We start from the raw sequence: 22,516 nt of genomic DNA, 5'->3' as shown, positions 1-22,516 counted from the left end.
CTTCAGTCTTTCTGTGGAAAGGCAAACTTATTTATGTCTCTACATAGAAAAGCCCAAGGAAAGCTCTCCCAGGCATTCTGATTTTCCTGGAGAAAAATGAGGCAGAGACTGGCCAAGGAAAGACACGAGCCTCCCAGCCAAGAGAGCTGTAATGTCAGGGAGAAGGAGAGAGAAGGGGAGCCTTAGGTTTACAGAAGGCCAGAGAAAGGCCCGTGAGATGCAGCCTGGGGAGCCCTGTTTATTAGCGAGCTGCCGATCTGTGCTGGAGTCTGACTTTCAACCATGTCAAGTCACTTTGGCCTCTCTAGTGAACACGGTTCCTAAGGGTGCAAAATGTATGCTCCAGGGATGTTGGTTTTTTTTTGTTGACTATGACTAAACCGCCGGGATTGTCAAACCAGAACCACGGTATCCAAATGTAATAAAGAAAGGTCCAGCCTTCGCGCAGGCCAGCGACTCCGCAGGATGCAGGACTCGGGTTTTCTGACCCCCACCTACGAGCCCCTTGCTCGGGATGGTATTAATCCTGATGCAAGAAGCAGATGGCAGTTCTGATTTACGAGAGCGAGGATCCTTTTACAGCTCCCGGGCAGGCGTCCAACACCCTGTGGTCAGATAGCTCCTCTCCTCCCCATCTCGGCCGCATTCTTCTCCCCCTCTCTCGGATTGTCTGGGGCCACTCCGTGCCCTTGTCAGGCTGGCAGGTGGGCACCGAGCGGCTTTGGGCTCACATCTGGCAGTGCGCCAGCTGTCAGCCCAAAGTCCCTTTTCAAAACTGGGACCCGGCTTTGCCTGCGAGGGCTGCTCTGCAATTGCCTAGTGCTGGTTGCAAACCACTTCTTTTGCCATCTTCGGCAGGACTGAAACTGTGGGAACAGTTTATGAAGCTTAGGTACATAGGACATGACGGCAGATAAATCCGGCAGGCTAGATGGGCTTTATTTCCTGATGCGATGCCACTTCCTGGCTGCTTATCCTGGGTTTTCTTGCAGTCTGTGGCTGTTTATGCCTGTACCTCCTCCAGGTGAATGGCTCACCTGTCAAGCCCGTCCTTGCAAGGAAGCTGATGAGCTCATAGGAAGAGCCTCACCCTCTATTCACTTCCATGGGATGGTATATCAGACTTCATTAACATCCTCTTCTTAAATATCAGGACAGCCCATTCTCACTTCGTTCATGACTCAGCAAGTTGAGAGTTGGGTATTGTACAACTGTCATCCTGTCTTCTAATGCTCTTGGCTCCTTAGCTCTGTATCTGTAGTGCAAAATAGAAGCTGTCACACTTTTAGAGTAACTTAGTAACATAGTAATGACAGCAGGTAAAAAGCAGATGGACCATCCAGTCTGCCCAGCAAGTTTCTTACGGTAGTAACTGCCGCTCCGTGCAGGTTACCCCCCATGTTTGCGTTAAGGGCAGTAACTGCTGCTCCGTGCAGGTTACCCCCCATGTTTGCGTTAAGGGCAGTAACTGCCGCTCCGTGCAGGTTACCCCCATGTTTCTCTTAAGGGTAGTAACTGCCGCTCCGTGCAGGTTACCCCCCATGTTTGCGTTAAGGGCAGTAACTGCTGCTCCGTGCAGGTTACCCCCCATGTTTGCGTTAAGGGCAGTAACTGCCGCTCCGTGCAGGTTACCCCCATGTTTCTGTTAAGGGTAGTGACTGCCGCTCTGTGCAGGTTACCCCCATGTTTCTGTTAAGGGCAGTAACTGCCGCTCCATGCAGGTTACCCCATTCCTTCTGTTTAGGGTAGAAATTGCCGCTCCATGCAAATTACCCCCCATGTTTCTGTTAAGGGGAATAACTGCTGCTCCATGCAGGTTATCCCCAAGCCTTCTGTTAAGGGGAGTAACTGCCTCTCCATGAGGTAACCCCCATGCCTTGTCTTAAGGGCAGTAACTGCCGCTCCATGCAGGTTACCCCCAAGCCTTGTCTTAAGGGTAGTAGTTACCGCCATTAACAGAAGGCATGGGATTGCCTCCCTTAACCAATAATCCTTGATGCTTCTGATGCAAATGCAACATCGCTCTCTGCTTCGAAGAAAGGGGGTGGGAGCTGGAAGAAAAGAGAAATTTGGATTCAGAGACAGCCAACACGAGCCCTGACTTTTTTACAGTCTGGGGTACTGATGTTCAGACATTAAGAAAAAACACAGGACTGCTTCTACGGCCAAGTCCTTAAGCAAAGCCCGTCAAGCAGCACTGACTGATACATGGGGGTAACCTGCACGGCGCGGCAGATGCTACCATGGGAAGCTTGCTGGGCAGACTGTTTCTATGTTTCTAATATTTACAATCTAAACCAAGCAACTGTCAAACCCATTACAAAATTGTTTTTCCAGGGTGAGCAGCCTTCATGATAACTTTAGACAATGTTGCTTGAACGTGCTTTGCTTTGACTTGGCTGTAAAAACAGTCCTGTGCTTTATCCTAATATCTGCATATTAGTATCTCAATCCAAGCCAGTAGCAACTATTTTTGTGCCCATATCAGGTGCTTCACACACAGAATACCAGGTTTCTGCATGCACAGAATATATATATTACTTTAAAGAAGCACTTTAAAATCACTGAGCTACCAGGGCAAGGTCTGTCACTTTCTCATTCAGTGCTCTTCCACTTCTGTGATAGTAGATCTTAAAAGTCTTCAGTTTCAGATGCAAAAAGCAGTGATAAACATATTCCAGAATAGAACTATTTCAGAAGTTCCAGGTTTCTGAGATTTTTTTTTATGGCTGTGAAGCTGCAATTGTAAAAACTGGCTTTGAGAAGATTTCCAGATCCTCCAGCTAGATTTAACAGCTTTCATTAAATGTAACCACGTTGGCAAACATCTGCTTAAATCTGGATTTCTCAAGTGATGCACTTCTGGATCACCAGTGGGTCCCAGGCCACAGATGAGTCTATAATATCCAAATGCATGAGAACAAGAGGCCCTACTACTATTTCTTCTACTACTACTTAGCATGTCTTTAGCAGTACTAGAAGTATGAAGTGCTGTGCAGATACACACAAGAGACAGTCCCTGCAGGGCTGAACTTAAGTGTGTGTGTGTGTGTGTGTGTGTGTGCACATACAAGTCATGAATCCCAGGTACATGGCAAAACGTAGCACGCATGAGAAATCTCGATATTATTTGCATCATACTGGATCGTAGTGCACAAATTTGAACTCAGCTTATAAAAGTTGCACAAAAGAAAATTTTGACGCATGTAGTTTTGCAAAAATTAGAGGGAACATTGATTGGACTGTGGCCAGAGAGGGGGCATGACATGCAGGCATTCAGCACAGCGAGGTGGAAAGTGCGGAGGCGGGAGCTGGAGCAGAAGAGCACAGATAAGAGTGAACAATCCACACCAAATCTGCAGCCTAAATCAGATCAAAGTGATTCACAACTATAACAGCAGATTCATATCAGTAATGTAAGATTAATTATCAGAGGTGCATGTACACCACATATACCAAAGGCAAACTACTTCACAAATACCAAACAGATATCTAAGTCAGTCTGAGGTTTTCCAGCACATCAAACACTTTCCCAGTTTAAAGATATTCTTGAAGGGGACCTTGGAAATATAAAATGCAAAAATCCGGAAGAAAGTAGAGACTGTACAGAAGCTGGATCCCAAAGTCATGTGGAAAGAGGGCCTCAGCAACGTCAGCAGTCAAGAAAACTAATGAACGCTCGCTGGCACAGTTTGGAAAGTCGCTGTGGAGAGCTTAGGAAACAACAGGAAAAATTAATAGAGTTCTTTCAGTAGTGGGAAGAAGAATGTGATTTGAGTGCTCCCTCATAGTGTATCCCAGAGCTCCGAGGCCGAGGAATTCCAGGTGCTAGATGGGTAACTATAATAGGACTAGATGGCAGAACAGGATGCTGAGACCCAGCCGGTCTGCTCATTTTAGGGTTTCTGCTGCAATTCCACAGATACTTAATCCTCACTTCCCTACTAATCCCCTGTGCTTATCCCAGGCTTTCTTGAATTCCGGTAAGGTGTCTGCCTGCACCTCCTTTACTGGGAGCGCTTCAGGCATCCACCAACCTTTCTGTTATCTTACAGTCTGGCACCTGCCAAGCTCCCCTCTGTTTCTTAGCTAAAATACTTTTGGGTTTTTTCCTAACTCATTCGGTCATCCAAGAAAGCTGATGTTCTAATGCTTTTTCTGAAGAAGCTTTGAATGAGGACAGGGAGAGGGACGGTGGGGACGTCCAAAATCCCTGCTGAATCACATTCGCCTTGCTTTCTTTCTTTAAAAGCATTTCTGGCCCGCACCCCCCCTAGTTCGGCGCTGGTATCAGAAAAACATTCATAATAGTAAAACAAAACCATCACAAGCAAATAAAAGCTTCATATCAAGCTTCACGTCCAACCGTGTTGAGCTACTGTAAGGTTTAGAAGAGGAAGAAATGAGCAGATGTGTTTAACATTCAGGAAGGAGCTACTGGGTACTGGGATTAGAGGAGAAGGCAGCCACAAACAAATGTGTGTTAGGAGCTTTCTTAAATTCCTTTGAATTTTTTTCATAATTCTAGGTTGCCTTGCCAATGGTTTGAAGCATACAATCAACAATACATTGATTTCTTTGCAGGACAAAGAGAAAATTAATTAGTTCTTTGTGTTTTTCTTTTAAACTCAAATGAGGAATTGTCCTTTAAATACAGGACACTTTGCCACCCTCCTCCCTGAAGATGGAGACGGATCCTTCTTCCTTTCTCCAACCCGATGTCCCCCTTGGGAGATTTCATCAGTGGGCATGGGACCCACCCAATCTTACCGCCTCAGTCATGTGTGCCTGCAACTTCTGTTTCCCCAGGAAGTACGGAGGTGAGTCCAGTGTGCACCAAGGGTTGTGACAAGTGCTCGGAGTCCAACGGCTGTCTGCAGTGCTCCCCTAAGCTCTTCATACTGCTGGAGAGGAACGACATTCGACAGATCGGGATCTGCTTGCCTTCCTGTCCGGCGGGCTACTTCGGGGTGCGCAATCCAGATATGATGAACAAGTGCATCAGTAAGTGAGGAAGGGGCAGAAGGAGGTCTCTGTATGTGTGCGAGGGGAATCTTTGTGGCATCTCTGACATGACTTGGAGGTGTCTGAGTCAGTCTCTCTGAGAACCGGATTCAGTCTTATAGAGTAGGGAGTGGGCATTTACATTTGGGTGATAAGGCAAAATTCTCCAATTAAAGGACATTTAATTTGCTGTCAGGGGAAGGTGCCTTATGCTTTTCCCATTACTGTTCAGCCAAGGTATCAGTTATAGTTAACAGAATAATCATCCCCTGTGCTGCTAGCTCCAGTTGGATAAATTGTGCCAGAGGGAGATAAACGTTTGGGGAAAGAGAATATCCCATTTCCTGTGCCTGTGGTCTCACAATAATAATAATCATCATCATGAGCCTGTGACGAGTTGTAAGATACTCTGCTGTCCTCTTTGGACAAACTTTAGGGAAAAGGTCCCCAAATCTCTCCAGACCTCTGTCTGCCCTTCTCTGTCTGTACCTGCAAAGTTATCTCCAGAATTAAACTAATAAGCTACTTTTCCCTAGCTCCCTGGAGAGTGCATGCCTCCTGCTGGCTCGCCTTGATTTGATTCCAATAAAGATTTACTGCTCAAGGTAGCAAGGGCTTGTTTCTTTGTAGTCTAACAGTTTCTGGGCCCTGATTTTTCTCTTTCCTGAAGTCACTGAGGGACATTAAAACTCTCTCCATTAGAGGGGCTGCTGCAGGTTATGAGGAAGCTCTGCCTTCCACCTGCCACCTAATGGCCCCCTGACCCAGCCAGGGTCAATAAAAGCCATGGAGTGAATCGATCCAGTAATGGACGGAGAGAAGCAATGCCAGTGCCCAGACCTGAAAGGTCTTTTCAAGCACCTGCTTCTCTGGCCTCCTTCCCTCTTATGACTTTCTGTTCCTTCCGGGTGAGTTGAGACCTCCCCAGGGTGACATAAGGCAACTGATTGCATCCGAATGTGACATCCATCACCGCGGGAGAGAGCATTTCCTTCCTACTAAGCTTTCTTTCTAGGAGTTTGTGATAAAGTGTGTGGGGGAGGGGGAGCTGTAGCCTCCCCTTCCCTTTTCTCTCTGGACCTCTCCCAGCCCTGCGCTTGCCTCTTAACTTTGAATTTCCTTCACATTAAATCCATCTCCCTGGACTGCTGGCTTCGAACTGAAGCCCACGAGGAAGTCTAGCGGCAGCAGCGGAGAACGTGCTAAAGAACAGCGACTCCTGTTCTTCCTCTCTCTGGGGACTGAAAGTGCTTTTTCTCCAGAGGAAGAGGCCTGGGATGCATGAACCGGTTTGGGTTATTTAGCTGCATCCCAGAGCATTCTTGGACTGGTGCTTCAGAACCACTGGATAAATGTATCGGGCCACCCTCGCTGCATAGTGCCCCGAAATCCCAGCGCTCTTTACTTCTGATGTCCATTCATGCTTGCTCTCTAGATAACCCTTACATCTCGGTTGTGTATTGGTCTAAAACAGTATTTGCTGAGTATTGGTTTAAACTACTTGCCAGGATCTGTGTTTGCCTTGTTCTAAATTTTTGCTTTCTCCCACCCAGAATGCAAAATTGAGAACTGTGAGGCCTGTTTCAGCAGAAATTTTTGCACAAAGTGTAAGGATGGTCTGTACCTGCACAAGGGGCGCTGCTATAGCACCTGTCCGGAAGGTTTTCCCACTGCCAACGGCACCATGGAGTGCAGCAGCTCTGGTGAGTGCTGATTGCCGGCACTGGGCTAGTAGGGCCTGGGAGTGGGCTACCAACAAGCTCCATATCAGAAGGGGACATCCAAGGGGTTGTAATTCTCATTCTTCAAAGTAAGGCCAAGCTACAAATCAGTATATTTTGTATGAAAAGGTGCTAGGTTAAGTTTTTAAATAAATGTAAACATAGACGCAGTGTAAACGTGGACCAGAACTTTTCCCTAGCACACGGGTGTCCACTTTACTTTTGAATTGTTTTTAGTGTTCTAGCCAAAACTATTTCACTTGGCATTACGTAAAGAGTTACTGATGATTCCCACGCTCGGTGTCATTCCCACACCCGCTGTGCAGGAAAGATTTAGCTGGGTATCTTTACTCAGATATTAGGCCACCCATCCCCACCTAATTCTGGCAAAACCTAACTGCTGCTGTAGGAAGGCTGGGACTCACATTATTTACCTGCTCTGCACTAGAGATTGCACTAGCTTGCTACATCTGAAAGGAGCATCTCTGTCCCAGACCCTTTTAAACCAGGCCTGTGATTTTACCTGCACAAATTTTATTAAATGGGCAGATTTATCCAGCTAAAGCTTGAATTTAGCCAGGTGAATCTTTTGATATAGGCTGTATGCATCCTGAAGACCAGTCTGGTACGTTCACCGAGCACGGAGAGGGGTCTTACAGATGTTTAATGTTTGCCCTGGAAGGAGGATCTGTGGAAAATCAAGCTTTGTCTTTTCTGTCTGGTAGCGCAATGTGAAATGAGCGAATGGGGCCCCTGGGGGCCCTGCTCGAAAAAACGGAAGGTGTGCGGCTTCAAGAAGGGCACGGAGGAGAGGAGCCGGAAAGTTTTGCAGGTGCCTTTGGGAGACCTGACCGTGTGCCCCGCGACCACGGAGAGCAGAAAGTGCACGGTGCAGAAAGTCCCATGCCCCGGAGGTAAGTCCCACTGCAGTCTGCTCTTTATCGTCCATTACCCCGGAGGTAAGTCCCACTGCAGTCTGCTCTTTATCGTCCATTACCCCGGAGGTAAGTCCCACTGCAGTCTGCTCTTTATCGTCCATTACCCCGGAGGTAAGTCCCACTGCAGTCTGGTTCTTTATTGTCCATTACCCCGGAGGTAAGTCCCACTGCAGTCTGCTCTTTATCGTCCATTACCCCGGAGGTAAGTCCCACTGCAGTCTGCTCTTTATCGTCCATTACCCCGGAGGTAAGTCCCACTGCAGTCTGGTTCTTTATTGTCCATTACCCCGGAGGTAAGTCCCACTGCAGTGTGCTCTTTATCGTCCATTACCCCGGAGGTAAGTCCCACTGCAGTCTGCTCTTTATCGTCCATTACCTGCAAGTTTCAGCTGAAAGCAGTTTAAAAACAAACCGTGCATAAAGCACTTTCAGGCAATAGTTTCCCCAGTTCTTTTTGCAGAAAGTTATAACTGCCTAATTTTATTCAGCTTATTCCCTCCGCTCCCCCCTTCCTAAAATTACAGGGCCAAAGATGCGCTGTTTCCAAACTATTGAAGTCAGCTGGCAATTTACACCTTTCTAGTCAAAACCTAACTTACATCCAGCTCTAAGCTCTTAGTGGATGGATGCAACGTTCAGGGCACAGAGGGATGGAGAGCAAGGAGCAGGCAGGAGAGTCGGCATCCCGCCAGGACACTGCTTTCTCATCTCTGGAGTCAAGCATGGTCTCTGTCTGCCTATTTTATCTCCCCTCGTGACCACCGCTGTTTAAGGTCAGGCTGGGGCGGGTTTTGGTTAAGGGAAGCAGCTTAAGTTAGGTGCCTAGCATTGAAGATCTGCACTAAGCGCTTAACCTAGCTGAACGGCTAGAACTGGTTAGTTTTGCAAGCTTCACCTCCAGTGCCTTAGATGTGCTGTTTGTAGCAGCAGCAGCGTGCTTAACTATTTGCTACATGTTAATCTAATTCCAGGATTTAATCATTAGTATTTTCTGCTATGCTCAGTAGTCAGTATCTGTTAAGCACCTTTTGAATGCCAAATTGAATTGTCTAAAAGGCTACTATTTAAATTGCCGCTACTTCAAATTGTTTACACTATTGCAAAGCTGCAGATGGCCTCCTGCTAATCTGCTGCTGCTCTGATTGTACTGCAAACCGCTTTCAGCAAATTTCATATTGAAAAAGGCGGGTATCGAATCAGAATAAAAAAATACATGAATCTCCACTGGAGCTCATGTGAGTGTGAGTGTCCGTAGAAGCTGGGAGGGAGTGTCTGAGTGTTTTCGAAGCTCTCGGTAGGACTGGCACGTATAATCGCTAGTTGAGAAGGGAAAAAAACCACTGCCTCGGTCGCAGTGGGTTGTGTGTTTCTGTTTGTATAAGGAAGGGGAAGTTCCTTTTTAATACCAGTTGCCTTGCACATCAGTAATTTAAATCTTAAACAGTGCTTGAAAGATTACTGGGCAAATCCTTCCTCGCATTCTCCTAACAAAGCAATCTGAATTTGTTCATTGTACCTCAGGGGAAAAACTGATATGTTTAAACCTTGATTATAAAAGAAAAATCTATAATGTGAGAAAACAGAAGAGAAATATGTAAGCCAGTCCCTTGAGGCGCCCCGTGTTCACACGCTGCACAGTAATCTGCTTTATCTCCTCCTCCTCACCCCCCCACTCCCTGGGTGCTTGCGATGCTTCTGTGAACAAATCAGCCATTTTTCATAGTAATGACTCCTGCTAGTGAAGGGGCGGCTGCCTCCAACAAAAAAATGTACACAGTCAGACGCCTTCCTTCTGGAAAGAATTCGACCCATGAAGAAGAGTTTAATAAAAGTGAATTATTGCTGTGCGCTTAGAAACCTGCAAAACTGGCAGGCACCGCCATACGCATAGGGATGCAGCTCGGTACATGCTGTCAGAGTGCATCCGCTTGTTGGCGAACAGTACATCAGGAAGGAACGAGTAAGGGTGCCAGCTTTCATCCACGAAAAATCCCAACACTTGGAGACTGAAGAAAATCTTTACTGATGGCATTTTTTCACCTGTGACTGTGCGACTGTGCATCCCCTCAGCATCTCTCCTCGGTGTCAGATCCCATGGCAGAGGATGCAGGCTCCTGGTGGTTAGTGGGGGACCCCCCCCCCCCCAAGAGCTCAGAGCTGGTGGCCTCCCTGCTCTCTGTTCTGGATGCTGCCTTATGTATCTGGGCCTGAGCCACACTAGCATAGTACATGATGGCAGATAAAGACCAAAATGCCCATCCAGTCTGCCCAGCTGAGATTCGTCCACTTTGGGGAGATGAACATAGAAAATTCCCATATGCAACCCAACAGTAACTGCCCCCTCCCCCACTTCTGTCGCCTGTCTTCCCAACCCTCTTTTCCATCTGTGCCCTAAACCGCAGTCCCAATCATGAACAGTGATGGCTGCTACCACCTCCACTAGTAGGGCCATTTCAGGTCTCACCATCTTCATAAGAACGTGTCATACTGGGTCAGACCATCAAGCCCTGCATCTTGTTTCCAACAGTGGCCAATCCATGTCACAAGTACCCAAACATTAAACAGATCCCATGCTATTGATGCTGGTAATAAGCAGTGGCTATTTTCTAAGTCAACTTGATTAATAGCAGTTTATGGACTTCTCCTCCAAGAACTTATCCAAACCTTTTTTAAACCCAGGTACACTAACTGCACTAACCACATCCTCTGGCAACAAATTCCAGAGCTTAATTGTGTGTTGAATGAAAAATAATTTTCTCTGATTAGTTTTAAATGTGCTACTTGCTAACTTCATGGAGTGCCCCCTAGTCCTTCTATTATTCAAAAGAGTAAATAACCGATTCACAATTACCCGTTCAAGAGCTCTCATGATCTTAAAGACCTCTATCATATCCCCCCTCAGTCGTCTCTTCTCCAAGCTGAACAGCCCTAATCTCTTCAGCCTTTCCTCATAGGGGAGCTGTTCCAATCCCCTTTATCATTTTGGTCGCCCTTCTCTGTACCTTCTTCAGTGCAACTATATCTTTTTTGAGATGCGGTGACCAGAATTGTACACAGTATTCAAGGTGCGGGTCCACCATGAAGCAATACAGAGGCATTATGTCATTTTCCATTTTATTCACATTCCTTTCCAAATTCATAACATTGTTTGCTTTTTTGACTGCTGCAGCACAGTGAACAATGATTTCAATGTATTATCTACTATGATGCCTAGATCTTTTTCCTGGGTGGTAGCTCCTAATATGGAACCTAACATCTTATCACTACTGCATGGGTTATTTTTCCCTATATGCATCACCTTGCCCTCGTTCACATTAAATTTCATCTGCCATTTGGATGCCCAGTCTTCCAGTTTTGCAAGGTCCTCCTGAAATTTATTACAATCCGCTTGTGATTTAACTACTCTGAATAATTTTGTATCATCTGTAAATTTGATTATCTCACTCATCATATTCCTTTCCAGATCATTTATAAATATATTGAAAAGCACAGGACCTAGTAAAGATCCTTGAGGCACTCCACTGTTTACCCTTTTCCACTGAGAAAATTGACCATTTAATCCTACTCTTTGTTTCCTGTCTCTTAAACAGTTTGTAGTCCATGAAAGGACATCGCTTCCTATCCCATGACTTTTTAGTTTTCTTAGAAGCCTCTCATGAGGGACTTTGTCAAACGCCTTCTGAAAATCCAAATACACTACATCTACCGGTTCACCTTTATCCACATGTTTATTAACCCCTTCAAAAAAATGAAGCAGATTTCTGAGGCAAGACTTCCCTTGGGTAAATCCATGCTGATTGTGTTCCATTAATCCATGTCTTTCTATATGCTCTACGATTTTGATCTTGAGAATAGTTTCCACTATTTTTCCTGGCACTGATGTCAGGCTCACCGGTCCATAGTTTCCCAGAACCCCCCTAGAGCCCTTTTTAAATATTGGGGTTACATTGGCCACCCTCCAGTCTTCAGGTACAATGGATGATTTTAATGATAGGTTACAAATTTTAAGTAATAGATCTGAAATTTAATTTTTCAGTTCCTTCAGAATTCTGGGATGCATACCATCCGGTCCAGGTGATTTGCTACTCTTTAATTTGTCAATCTGGCCTTTTTCATCTTCCAGGTTCACAGTGATTTGGTTCAGTTCGTCTGACTCATCACCCTTGAAAACCTTCTCCAGAACTGGTATCTCCACAACATCCTCATTAGTAAGAAGCAAAGCATTCATTTAGTCTTTCTGCAATGGCCTTATCTTCCCTAACAGCCCTTTTAACCCCTCGGTCATCTAACGGTTCAATCGACTCCCTCACAGGATTCTTGCTTCAGATATATTTTTAGGGGTGTGCATTCATTTGCAACGTGTTGGCAATCCGTGCGGGTCACAAAACGTATGGCGAACACCCATGAATACAATGTATCACTAACAAATAAACCCACACCCTCCTGACCCCCCCAAGACTTGCCAAAAGTCCCTGGTGGTACAGTGGGGGTCCTGGAGCGATCTCCTGCACTTGGGCCGTCGACTGCCGGTATTCAAAATGGCGCCGATAGCCTTTGCCCTTACTATGTCACAGGGGCTACCGGTGCCATTGTTCGGCCTCTGTCACATGGTAGGAGCAATGGATGGCTGGCGCCATCTTGTGCTCCTACCATGTGACAGGGGCCGACCAATGGCACCGGTAGCCCCTGTGACATAGTAAGGGCAAAGGCTATCGGCTCCATTTTGAATACCAGCAGCCGACGGCCCGAGTGCAGGAGATCGCTCCAGGACCCCTGCTGGACCACCAAGGACTTTTGGCAAGTCTTGGGGGGGGGGGGTCAGGAGGGTGGGGGTTGTAGTTAATTAAATTTAAAGGGTTGGGATGTGGTTTTTTTTTTTGGGAAACGAATACATATGTAACTAATGAACGGATCGGGGTCCCCCGAGAATGGATGCAATGGATATGGGTCCCTACGAATACCGAATGGGACGAATCCGTCCCTGCTGCACATCCCTAATATTTTTTAAAGTTTTTATTATGAGTTTTTGCCGCTATGACCAACTTCATTTCAAATTCTCTCTTAGCCTGCCTTATCAATGTTTACACTTAACTTGAAGTTTTGCTTCTTACAAAACCAATACTTATTAGCAAGTTTTATAACAATCCCCACAGCCACCAAGGTTAGCCTTGCTGTGATAAATAAGTGATTATGGAGAGGCTGGATCTTTAAGTTGGGGTTCTAGTGATGGTCCCTTCATTCAGGTCACCCCAGCCTGATGCCATTCTAGCACTGATGTTTAAGGATGTAACTGCTGCTTCAGGCATTGCCTTCCTCTTGTCTCTGTGTTTATCCCTTACTTTTTGGAATTCCATTACCAGTTTTGGATCCATCACCTACTCTAGAAAGATATTCCTGGCATCCACCAATCTTTCCATCAAAACATATATTTCTTGACGTTGTTCCTGAGCCTAGCCCCTTGAAGCTTCATATTATGATCTCTAGTTCTACGTCTTCCTTCCATTGGAAAAGGTTTGCTTCTTGTGCATTCATATTTTTCCAGTATTTAAATGACTGTATCATAAAAATCTCTGTCCCCCCTCCCACTGCTGTCTCTCTTCTCTTTTAGGGTCTTTCAGTCTTATCTCATAGGCTTTTGGTACAAGCCCCACACCATTTTGGTAGCCTCTCTCTGGACAGCCTTAGCCAACCTCTATCCTTTTTGAGGTATGGCCTCCAGAACTGGACACAGGACTCTTAAGTGAGGCCTCACCAATGACCTGTTCAGTGGCATTAACACCTCCTTTTAACTCCACTGAAAGAAAGAAGGTGATGATACCTCTTTAAAAGCCTTTGTGCTGCTGGGGCTGCTACTCTACTTGGGTTGGAAAGGAACCAGGGAAGGCAAGAAGCAAAGCCAGAGCTCAGCACGATGACCCCTAAACAAGGAAAATATTGCCGTCGAGAGCAGCTTCCACAGTAAGGCCAAGCTACCCACATGGGCGAGTGTGGGAGAGGAGGGTCCAACCCTGGCAAGGACACTGATTGCCTGCGCAGCTGACTCTGTGGATCCCTACCTTACTCTTAAAACGTTTGGTGAGTGGAGCTGGCCACCTTGCTTCGAGTCCAGTTCTGATCCTACTCCACCTGTGAAAGCTAAACTTGACAGCAACAGCAGCAGAGGAGGATTCAGATGGGTAAATGCAGTGCAGGAGCAGCAGACGGTGCACACAGAGAGACCATTACCAGCCGGGAAAATGGTGATGTGAGTTGCTGCCTCAATAATTGAGAGGATGGAGAAGGTACAGAGAAGGGCAACCAAAATGATAAAGGGGATGGAACAGCTCCCCTATGAGGAAAGGCTGAAGAGGTTAGGACTGTTCAGCTTGGAGAAGAGACGGCTGAGGGGGGATATGATAGAGGTGTTTAAAATCATGAGAGGTCTTGAACGAGTAGATGTGAATCGGTTATTTACACTTTCGAATAATAGAAGGACTAGGGGGCACTCCATGAAGTTAGCAAGAAGCACATTTAAGACTAATTGGAGAAAATTCTTTCACTCAATGCACAATAAAGCTCTGGAATTTGTTGCCAGAGGATGTGGTTAATGCAGTTAGTGTAGCTGGGTTTAAAAAAGGTTTGGATAAGTTCTTGGAAGAGAAGTCCATTAACGGCTATTAATCAAGTTTACTTAGGGAATAGCCACTGCTATTAATTGCATCGGTAGCCTGGGATCTTCTTAGTGTTTGGGTAATTGCCAGGTTCTTGTGGCCTGGATTGGCCACTGTTGGAAACAGGATGCTGGGCTTGATGGACCCTTGGTCTGACCCAGCAGGGCAATTTCTGATGTTCTTATGATCCGGCCACCAGCAGTAGCAATAAAGCAAGCTTCAAGCAACATGGAGGCAAGCACCAGTCAGGGTCGGTTCTAGCTTTTTTGCTGCCCTGTGCGAACAATGAATGTGCTTCCCCACCCTCACCTCTGCCATTCATTCATTCTCTGTCCCAGGCCCACCAAAGAAACACCCAGCTCCCTTCAGTGGTACAAACTTTAAAAACTGACACCCCCCCCCCCCCCACCCCATTCCAGACACACAGGTAAGAGTTATGCATTTATATTTTACATGAAAAATATCTAATTATAATATTCTGCGATAAAAATATCCCTTCCGTTATATTTCCATGCACTGCTGTGATGCCGACCAGAAATCCCTGCAAAAAAGACACTCGGAACGCATCTGGTGTTAGTCCTATTGTGATGTGTGCTGGGTGTGGGCTTGACCCTCCGAAAGCCCTAAAACACTAATACACTTCCTATTAGGAGAATACCTCACCTCAGAACATAAACCGACCCTCACCAAATACAGAATAGCGCAACCATAAAGTAGAAAAACAAACGCATTGACAAAACCTGAACTGGAAACCGCAAGAAACCAAACTCTCTATGCAGTGCAACAATGAATAAACAGAACCATCACCATTCCTCAAACATCAAACAATAAAATCAAGAAATAAAATAAATACACAATCATAATGCTAAAACATACTAATAATTATTTTTAAAAATCTGATGAATAAAAGATCAAATAATTAAAAACTTGTATACTTTTAAATGTCCCAAACACCAATGAAATATTTCAAAACAGCAGACATAGCAAATAACACCTGAAAAATCAAACTAAAAAGGATTTTAAAACTTCACGTTCTCCATACCTGGGAACTTTTGATTTCCAGTCACCCTGGGATAGTCATGGAGTAGTGGGAGTGGGATGCACAAACTTTCTCCTCTTTCTTATAATCATACACACACACACACACACAACACACACACACACACACTAGCTCAAATAACAAGTATACGCTCCCTCTCAGACAAACCCGCAGGTGTCTCCAGCTCTTCTTTGGTTGGAATCTACCAGCAGCGTCGGGCCCTCATCTTCATTTCAGCAGCTGGCAAGTTGGAATCTACCTGCAGCCCCCATTTTCTCTCTCTCTCTGTCTCACACACATACACACACCCCAGACAAACTCCCATTCACATCCACACACCTCAGGCAGGCTCCCATTCACATCCACCCACCCACCCACCCACACACACATGCGCACCCACCTACCCACACCCATCACAGGCAACCTCCCATTCACATACCCACTCATTCCAGACAGCCTCCCATTCACATCCACCCACACACACTCTCTCATCACAGGCAGCCTCAAATTCACTCACACATATATGCAGACCAGGCAGTCAGTCCATAGTTCCTCTTCCTCCACTGCTACTGCTGCCTGTTCCTTTGTGGAGAAAAGCCATTCTGCAGCTCCTCTTCCTGGTCTGGCCACGAGGTAATACGACACTCGCGGTGCTAGCACTTTCTGTATTTTCATCTCGTGAGAATATAGGATGTTCTAGCACCGCGAGTGTTGAATAGCAGAGGGCCAGCACTGGAGGAGGAGCTGCCAATGGGTTTCCTCTGCTGTGGGCTCCTGCTTCTGCCACTGGTGGGATTGGGTCCACTGGGGGCACCACGGACTTCCTTCTTCTGCCACTGGTGGGATCGGATCCACTGGCAGCACCACAGACCTTGTTCCGCCACCAGTGGAATTGGGTCCACCAGTGGCAGCACGGGCCTCTCCCTGCTCCCGACGCCGCCCCACCAGGTGTGCTGCCCTGTGCAATTGCACGGTTTGCACACCCGGTGGTGCTGGGACTGCCACCAGCAGAAAAGCAGAGGGCAGACAGCTCTAACAGCAGTGGGGAAGCAGTGAGTGAATGAGAAGTGTTTAGCTTGAGGCAGGGTGCGCTTCTTGCCTTCCCTTCTCAGGCTTGGCCCAGTTAGGATAGTGGTGGCTGTAGCACCTCAGCAGCTGGCTGTGATGTGTGTGCAAATGCAATCCAAATGTACAGCCAGCCTATAGAAATGCAGGCTGCTGTGCTGGTGCCATTGATCACACTGAAGGTGGAGCACTCAGGGTAGAGGGGAGCTTCGGAGAGAGGTTTCCAGACATTTTATCCCTCCCTCTGGCATCTGGACTTTAGTAGAAAAATCTCCAGACAGTTGCCAACCCTCAAAGCTAGATGGCCAGATGAAGGCTGTGGATCAAGCAGGGAGTCTTCCAAGTGAGAAGAGGGTCCAGTGGTGATCCTGGTAAAACCAGGCATGGATTGGAAGAGGTTTAGGAAAGCAGCTGTAGTACTGGAGTAGGCTCAGAATCAGAAAGCCAGGAGAAAAGTGTAGAAAACTGGGAAGACATGGAACAGGAACACTGAAGCAGGACTGCAGGGCTGGATGCGGAGCAGGAATACTGACGCAGGACTGCAGGGCTGAATGCGGAGCAGGAACACTGAAGCAGGACTGCAGGGCTGAATGCGGAGCAGGAACACTGAAGCAGGACTGCAGGGCTGGATGCGGGGCAGGAACACTGAAGCAGGACTGCAGGGCTGGATGCGGAGCAGGAACACTGAAGCAGGACTGCAGGGCTGGATGCGGAGCAGGAACACTGAAGCAGGACTGAGTGTGGAGCAGGAACAAGGTCCAACATGCAGAGATTTTGGAAAACATATTTCAGGAATCTGTTGCACCGGAGAGTCTGTTGCTCTCTTTTATATACTATCGCCACTCAGGGCATGCCCTGTGCTGAACCAATGGGACCTTCCAAGGGCATTGGCTAACTACCTGGTCACCAGAGGGTAAATGTCTTCTCACCTTTCCCTGCCTCTATATCTCCTATGGCATCTCTGCAGCTTTCTGGACTCTGCTTTTTAAAGTCGCTGGTTCAAACCCATGAATTCTGATATGTTTGAACACTGACAAGGTGCTGTTTTACCAAAGGATCTCACACTGCACCGATAACACACTGAAAAGGGAGTGAGCACACACTACAGTGAAAACACTGACAAGGGGCTGAGTTACCAAAGGAGCTTACCCTGCATTGAATAAAGTGACAAGGAAACTTATCACAGAAGAGCATACAGCACAGCACTAATACTGCAAGCTTCCCGCATCCCCTATCCCCAACCGTATTTTGGTCTGAGTGTCCACTCTTAGCCAGAAGGAAACAACATGTTGTTAATTCTTTCCTTGGATTTCTCTTCCCTCCTGCCTGACCCGTGATTCTCACCCCCAGGCAATTTTCTGACCTCCCAGAAGAACCAGGGGGAAGTGGGCAGACATTTCTGCTCAGAGTCCTTTGAAAGGAAAACAGTTAGTATGGCTGAAGTGCACTGACAGAGTGCCACACCTCTCACCCCTCCACCCCCAAGAGATCCTGCCTTCAGGTCTGGGGGTGGACCTTGTCCTTCTTCGATTCTATGAAAGAGAAAATCACTTTCACATTGATTGTTCTTCTCACTGAAATCTGATGCTCTAAGGTCACTAAGAGAAATGGTCAGGTTTGTCTGGGTGTCGGGAGGCTGCCATGCATTCCTTGGTTGACAGAGATTTGTATGCCTCAGCTGTCCCCTGCTGGCTTCCAGCGGGCATTGAGGGGAATGCAGCAGAAAGCAGGCTGAAAGGCACATCACACACACATAGAAAAACTACTGAAGGCTTAACCAGAGCTGTAGAATCCCGAGCTCCCGCCCGCTCGCTCTGCTCTCACCCACACTGAAGAGTTTATCAATGGAAAAGCGTTTTGCACTCCTGGAGGCTTTAAGACTTCATTGTGTGCACGCCCCTTGCACTTTCAAAAGCTACAAGTGCAGATGACATGTGCCTAGCTTTACACCTCCATTTGTAATTCACCAAAATGTATGCCAAGACGTTTGCCCAGCTGTCAAATGCGTATGCATAGTTTTGTAGTTAGGCACCCCACTGAAAACTTATCCTTAAGGGGACAATGTTCAGAGCTTTTACAGGTGTAAAAAGTCCCTTTGAAAACTGCAGCCTCCTCTTGCTTTTGCGGTAAAGATTTTGACAGTTCTCTATATTTATTTATTTGTGGATTTTTATATCCCGACATTCGTCGGAACATCCTGCCGGTTTACATTGTAACAAAATAACAAGAGAGAGAAATACAACAAACAGGGAGGGGAAGGGGGGAGCAGTAATGAAGGAGGAGAGAGGACAGCAGTAGGAAGGATAGGGAAAGAGAGAAATTTAATAGGAACATTCGAAGAAAATAAATTAACAATAGACAACAATAGACAACAATAGACAATATATGTACAGGTGGGCTGGTAGGTACCAGACCAGTGATGGCAGTGACAGGGAGAGGGGGGGGGATGGTAGGGTGGGCTTAAAGGGGGGTGAGGGGAAACTAATAACAGAATTAAGGCGTCATTGCTTAGGGGGGAGAAACACTATATTTTGGAGTCTTTTCTTGGGGTGAAGAAAGGGGGAGAAAAGGAGAGGCAGAGAGGAGGAGAGGGGAAAGGGTGGGCTACCTCCTAATATCTCTTCAATTGGAGTGAATGTATTCCTGCAACCTCACTAGAACTACAATCAATATGCCCTGTACACTTACTCACAATTAAAAATCCAAAATCAATAGATGAGGTAATGGTCCCAATATATAACTATTATAACAAACTTATCTTTACAAGAAGGCTATATTCCGAATATATTAAAATGTGCAGCCGTTAGCCAGTATTAAAACCTAACAAAAAAGACACAACCGACCTAAATCATTACAGACCCATATCGAATTTACCAGTGTCAGCTAAGATAATAGAAAAAGTAGCACTTGTACAATTATCAGATCACATAGATTTACATAGCCTGAGTTATTTCCATCACAACATGGATTCAGGGAAAACTATTGTTACTCGCTTTACAGGATTTGATTCAGGCTGTGCCTATCTGTTGGTTTTATTGGATCCATCGGCCGCCTTCGACACCATAAATCATAAAATTATGAAAGAAAGATTAAAAGAATTAGGACAGGAGGGAACGTAGTAAAATGGTTTACTTCCTTTCTAGCTGACAGTTCATTCAGAAGGATGTTTGTCAGGTATTTTTCAACTGAAAACGGGATTACCGCAAGGGTCAGCATTATCAGCGACGCTATTTAACACACACATATATATATATATATATATATATATATATATATATGCAGCCACTTTGTCACCTTCTTTCGGGAATGGGTATTAAATACTTTATTTATGCTGACGACATCCAATTCCTTATTCCTATTGAACATTCTCTAAAATTATTAGAAATTAGAGAAAGATGAAACTAGTCTTGAACCCAGAAAAAAAACAGAAATCCTTCTTCTAACCAGGAACATCGCATGCCTATCCCCTGTCCCAAATGCAGAATTAAATGAAGAGATACAAAGCAAACTTTGTGATCATGGGCGTGGCTTAGGCATAATATTAGACAGAAAACTATTGCTGAAAAAAAAGTATCAATTTAAAAATAAAGAATGGCTACTTTAAACTAAGTATATTAAAATGATTCTTACTGCATAATGACTCCAGGACAGTATTACAAACAAACAGTCATTTTCAGTGAATTTGATTACAGTAATTCTCTTTTACTTGGTTTACCATATAATACTATTCGGCCATTACAAATCCTACAGAATGTGACAGCAAGAATATTGATGGGCAGCCCGAAATGGGAACACATCACCCCAATCCTTCACACTTACCTATTAAATATAGAGCGCAATATCAAATATTGACAGCCATACATAATTCGTTCTAGAACAATTATGTGGAGTGGCTTACTACGTCACTACATTTCCTCACACCGAGTAGGTCTTTAAGATGCAAGGTGCTCATCTGAGTGAAGTCAGGGACAGATCAGTCTCAGCTGCAGGACCAAAGCTTTGGGGTACTCTGCCCGTTGAATTGAGGATGCAACCAAATACCAAGCTCTTTAAAAAAAAGGCTTAAAAACCTGGTTATTTGAAATCACATTTTCGGACACCAACAAAAATTAGCAGCGATTTTATAACAATTTGAAGAGATCTGGAAAATTGAGAATTGTTTCCTTTGGCACGTCATTGATTGTGTGATTTTTAATTTCCATGTATAAACAGATTTTATGTATCTGTAAATGTCTGATTTTATTGTAAACCGCCAAGATTGTATTTCAGATTGACGGTATATAAATAAACTAACTAACTGTATGCTGCAGTGACGAGCAGCCTGCATCAATTGATCACTATGGGTGGACGAGAGTGGATTTAGGAGCCGATGCACAGGGCTGATGCTTCTATTACACAAATTCGACAGTCGCCTGAAGCACCAAAAATTATGGGGGTGGCAAAATCCTGCCAGCACAAGGCATAGAGGGGTTCTCTGCCAAGTCTAATACTGCTAAAGAAGGGAGCGCTGTGCTGGAGCCAGTGTCACTGGTAGGAGGGAGCGCTGTACTGGAGCCAGTGCCACTGGTAGGAGGGAGCGCTGTGCTGGAGCCAATGCCACTGGTAGAGGGAGCGCTGTGCTGGAGCCAGTGCCACTGGTAGGAGGGAGCGCTGTGCTGGAGCCAGTGCCACTGGTAGAGGGAGCGCTGTGCTGGAGCCACTGGTAGGAGGGAGCGCTGTGCTGGAGCCAATGCCACTGGTAGAGGGAGCGCTGTGCTGGAGCCACTGCTAGGAGGGAGCGCTGTGCTGGAGCCAGTGCCACTGGTACAGGGAGCGCTGAGCTGAAGCCACTGCTAGGAGGGAGCGCTGTGCTGGAGCCAGTGCCACTGCTAGGAGGGAGCACTGTGCTGGAGCCACTGCTAGGAGGGAGCGCTGTGCTGGAGCCAGTGCCACTGGTAGAGGGAGCGCTGTACTGGAGCCACTGCCCCAGTAGGAGGGAGCGCTGTACTGGAGCCAGTGCCACTGGTAGGAGGGAGCGCTGTGCTGGAGCCAGTGCCACTGGTAGGAGGGAGCAGCGCTGTACTGGAAGCCAGTGCCACTGGTAGGAGGGAGCAGCGCTGTGCTGGAGCCAGTGCCACTGGTAGGAGGGAGCGCTGTGCTGGAGCCAATGCCACTGGTAGAGGGAGCGCTGTGCTGGAGCCACTGCTAGGAGGGAGTGCTGTGCTGGAGCCAGTGCCACTGGTACAGGGAGCGCTGTGCTGAAGCCACTGCTAGGAGGGAGTGCTGTGCTGGAGCCACTGCTAGGAGGGAGCGCTGTGCTGGAGCCAGTGCCACTGGTAGAGGGAGCGCTGTACTGGAGCCACTGCCCCAGTAGGAGGGAGCGCTGTACTGGAGCCAGTGCCACTGGTAAGAGAGAGCGCTGTGCTGGAATCACTGCCCCCAGTAGGAGCGAGCGCTGTGCTGGAGCCACTTCCACTGGTAGAAGGGAGTGCTGTGCTGGAGCCACTGCCCCAGTAGGAGGGAGTGCTGTGCTGGAGCCAGTGCCACTGGTAGGAGGGAGCGCTGTGCTGGAGCCACTGCCCCCGGTAGGAGGGAGCGTTGTGCTGGAGCCACTTCCACTGGTAGAAGGGAGCGCTGTGCTGGAGCCACTGCCCCAGTAGGAGGGAGTGCTGTGCTGGAGCCAGTGCCACTGGTAGGAGGAGCGCTGTGCTGGAGCCACTGCCCCCGGTAGGAGGGAGCGTTGTGCTGGAGCCACTTCCACTGGTAGAAGGGAGCGCTGTGCTGGAGTCACTACCCCCAGTAGGAGGGAGCGCTGTGCTGGAGCCACTTCCACTGGTAGAAGGGAGTGCTGTGTGGGAGCCAGTGCCACTAGTAGGAGGGAGCGCTGTGCTGGAACTGCCATCAATAGATAAGTTACAGAGGGGGTGCATGACCAAAGGTTCACCTAGGATGCCAATTAGCCTTGCACCGGCCCTGCGCATGCATTGTTGTGTACCGCGACCACAGTTGATTACACAGACTTCAATGTGTTGGCAGCTGTGTGTATATTGTTAGCGCACTAGGTGTATGTTGGGTTAGGTCAGTGCTTCTCAACCCAGTTCTCAGGGCACACCTATCAGT

General features: G+C 46.8%; 1 protein-coding gene across 3 annotated transcripts in view; it reads left to right on the top strand.

Moving 5' to 3' along the window:
• RSPO1 (R-spondin 1) overlaps positions 1-22,516 on the top strand; it is a 56,455-nt gene that overhangs the window by 32,958 nt on the left and 981 nt on the right. For all 3 annotated transcript variants that reach the window (XM_029571433.1, XM_029571432.1, XM_029571431.1), the window contains exons 3-5: positions 4,810-5,004; positions 6,558-6,707; positions 7,451-7,639. In XM_029571433.1, the coding sequence (XP_029427293.1) occupies positions 4,810-5,004; positions 6,558-6,707; positions 7,451-7,639 (534 nt within the window). The remainder of the gene's footprint in view (positions 1-4,809; positions 5,005-6,557; positions 6,708-7,450; positions 7,640-22,516) is intronic.

Source organism: Rhinatrema bivittatum, chromosome 11, assembly GCF_901001135.1.
Source record: "Rhinatrema bivittatum chromosome 11, aRhiBiv1.1, whole genome shotgun sequence".
Taxonomy (NCBI): Eukaryota; Metazoa; Chordata; class Amphibia; order Gymnophiona; family Rhinatrematidae; genus Rhinatrema; species Rhinatrema bivittatum.
Note: the sequence above shows the minus strand (reverse complement) of the source record. Positions and strands in the feature narration are given on the sequence as shown.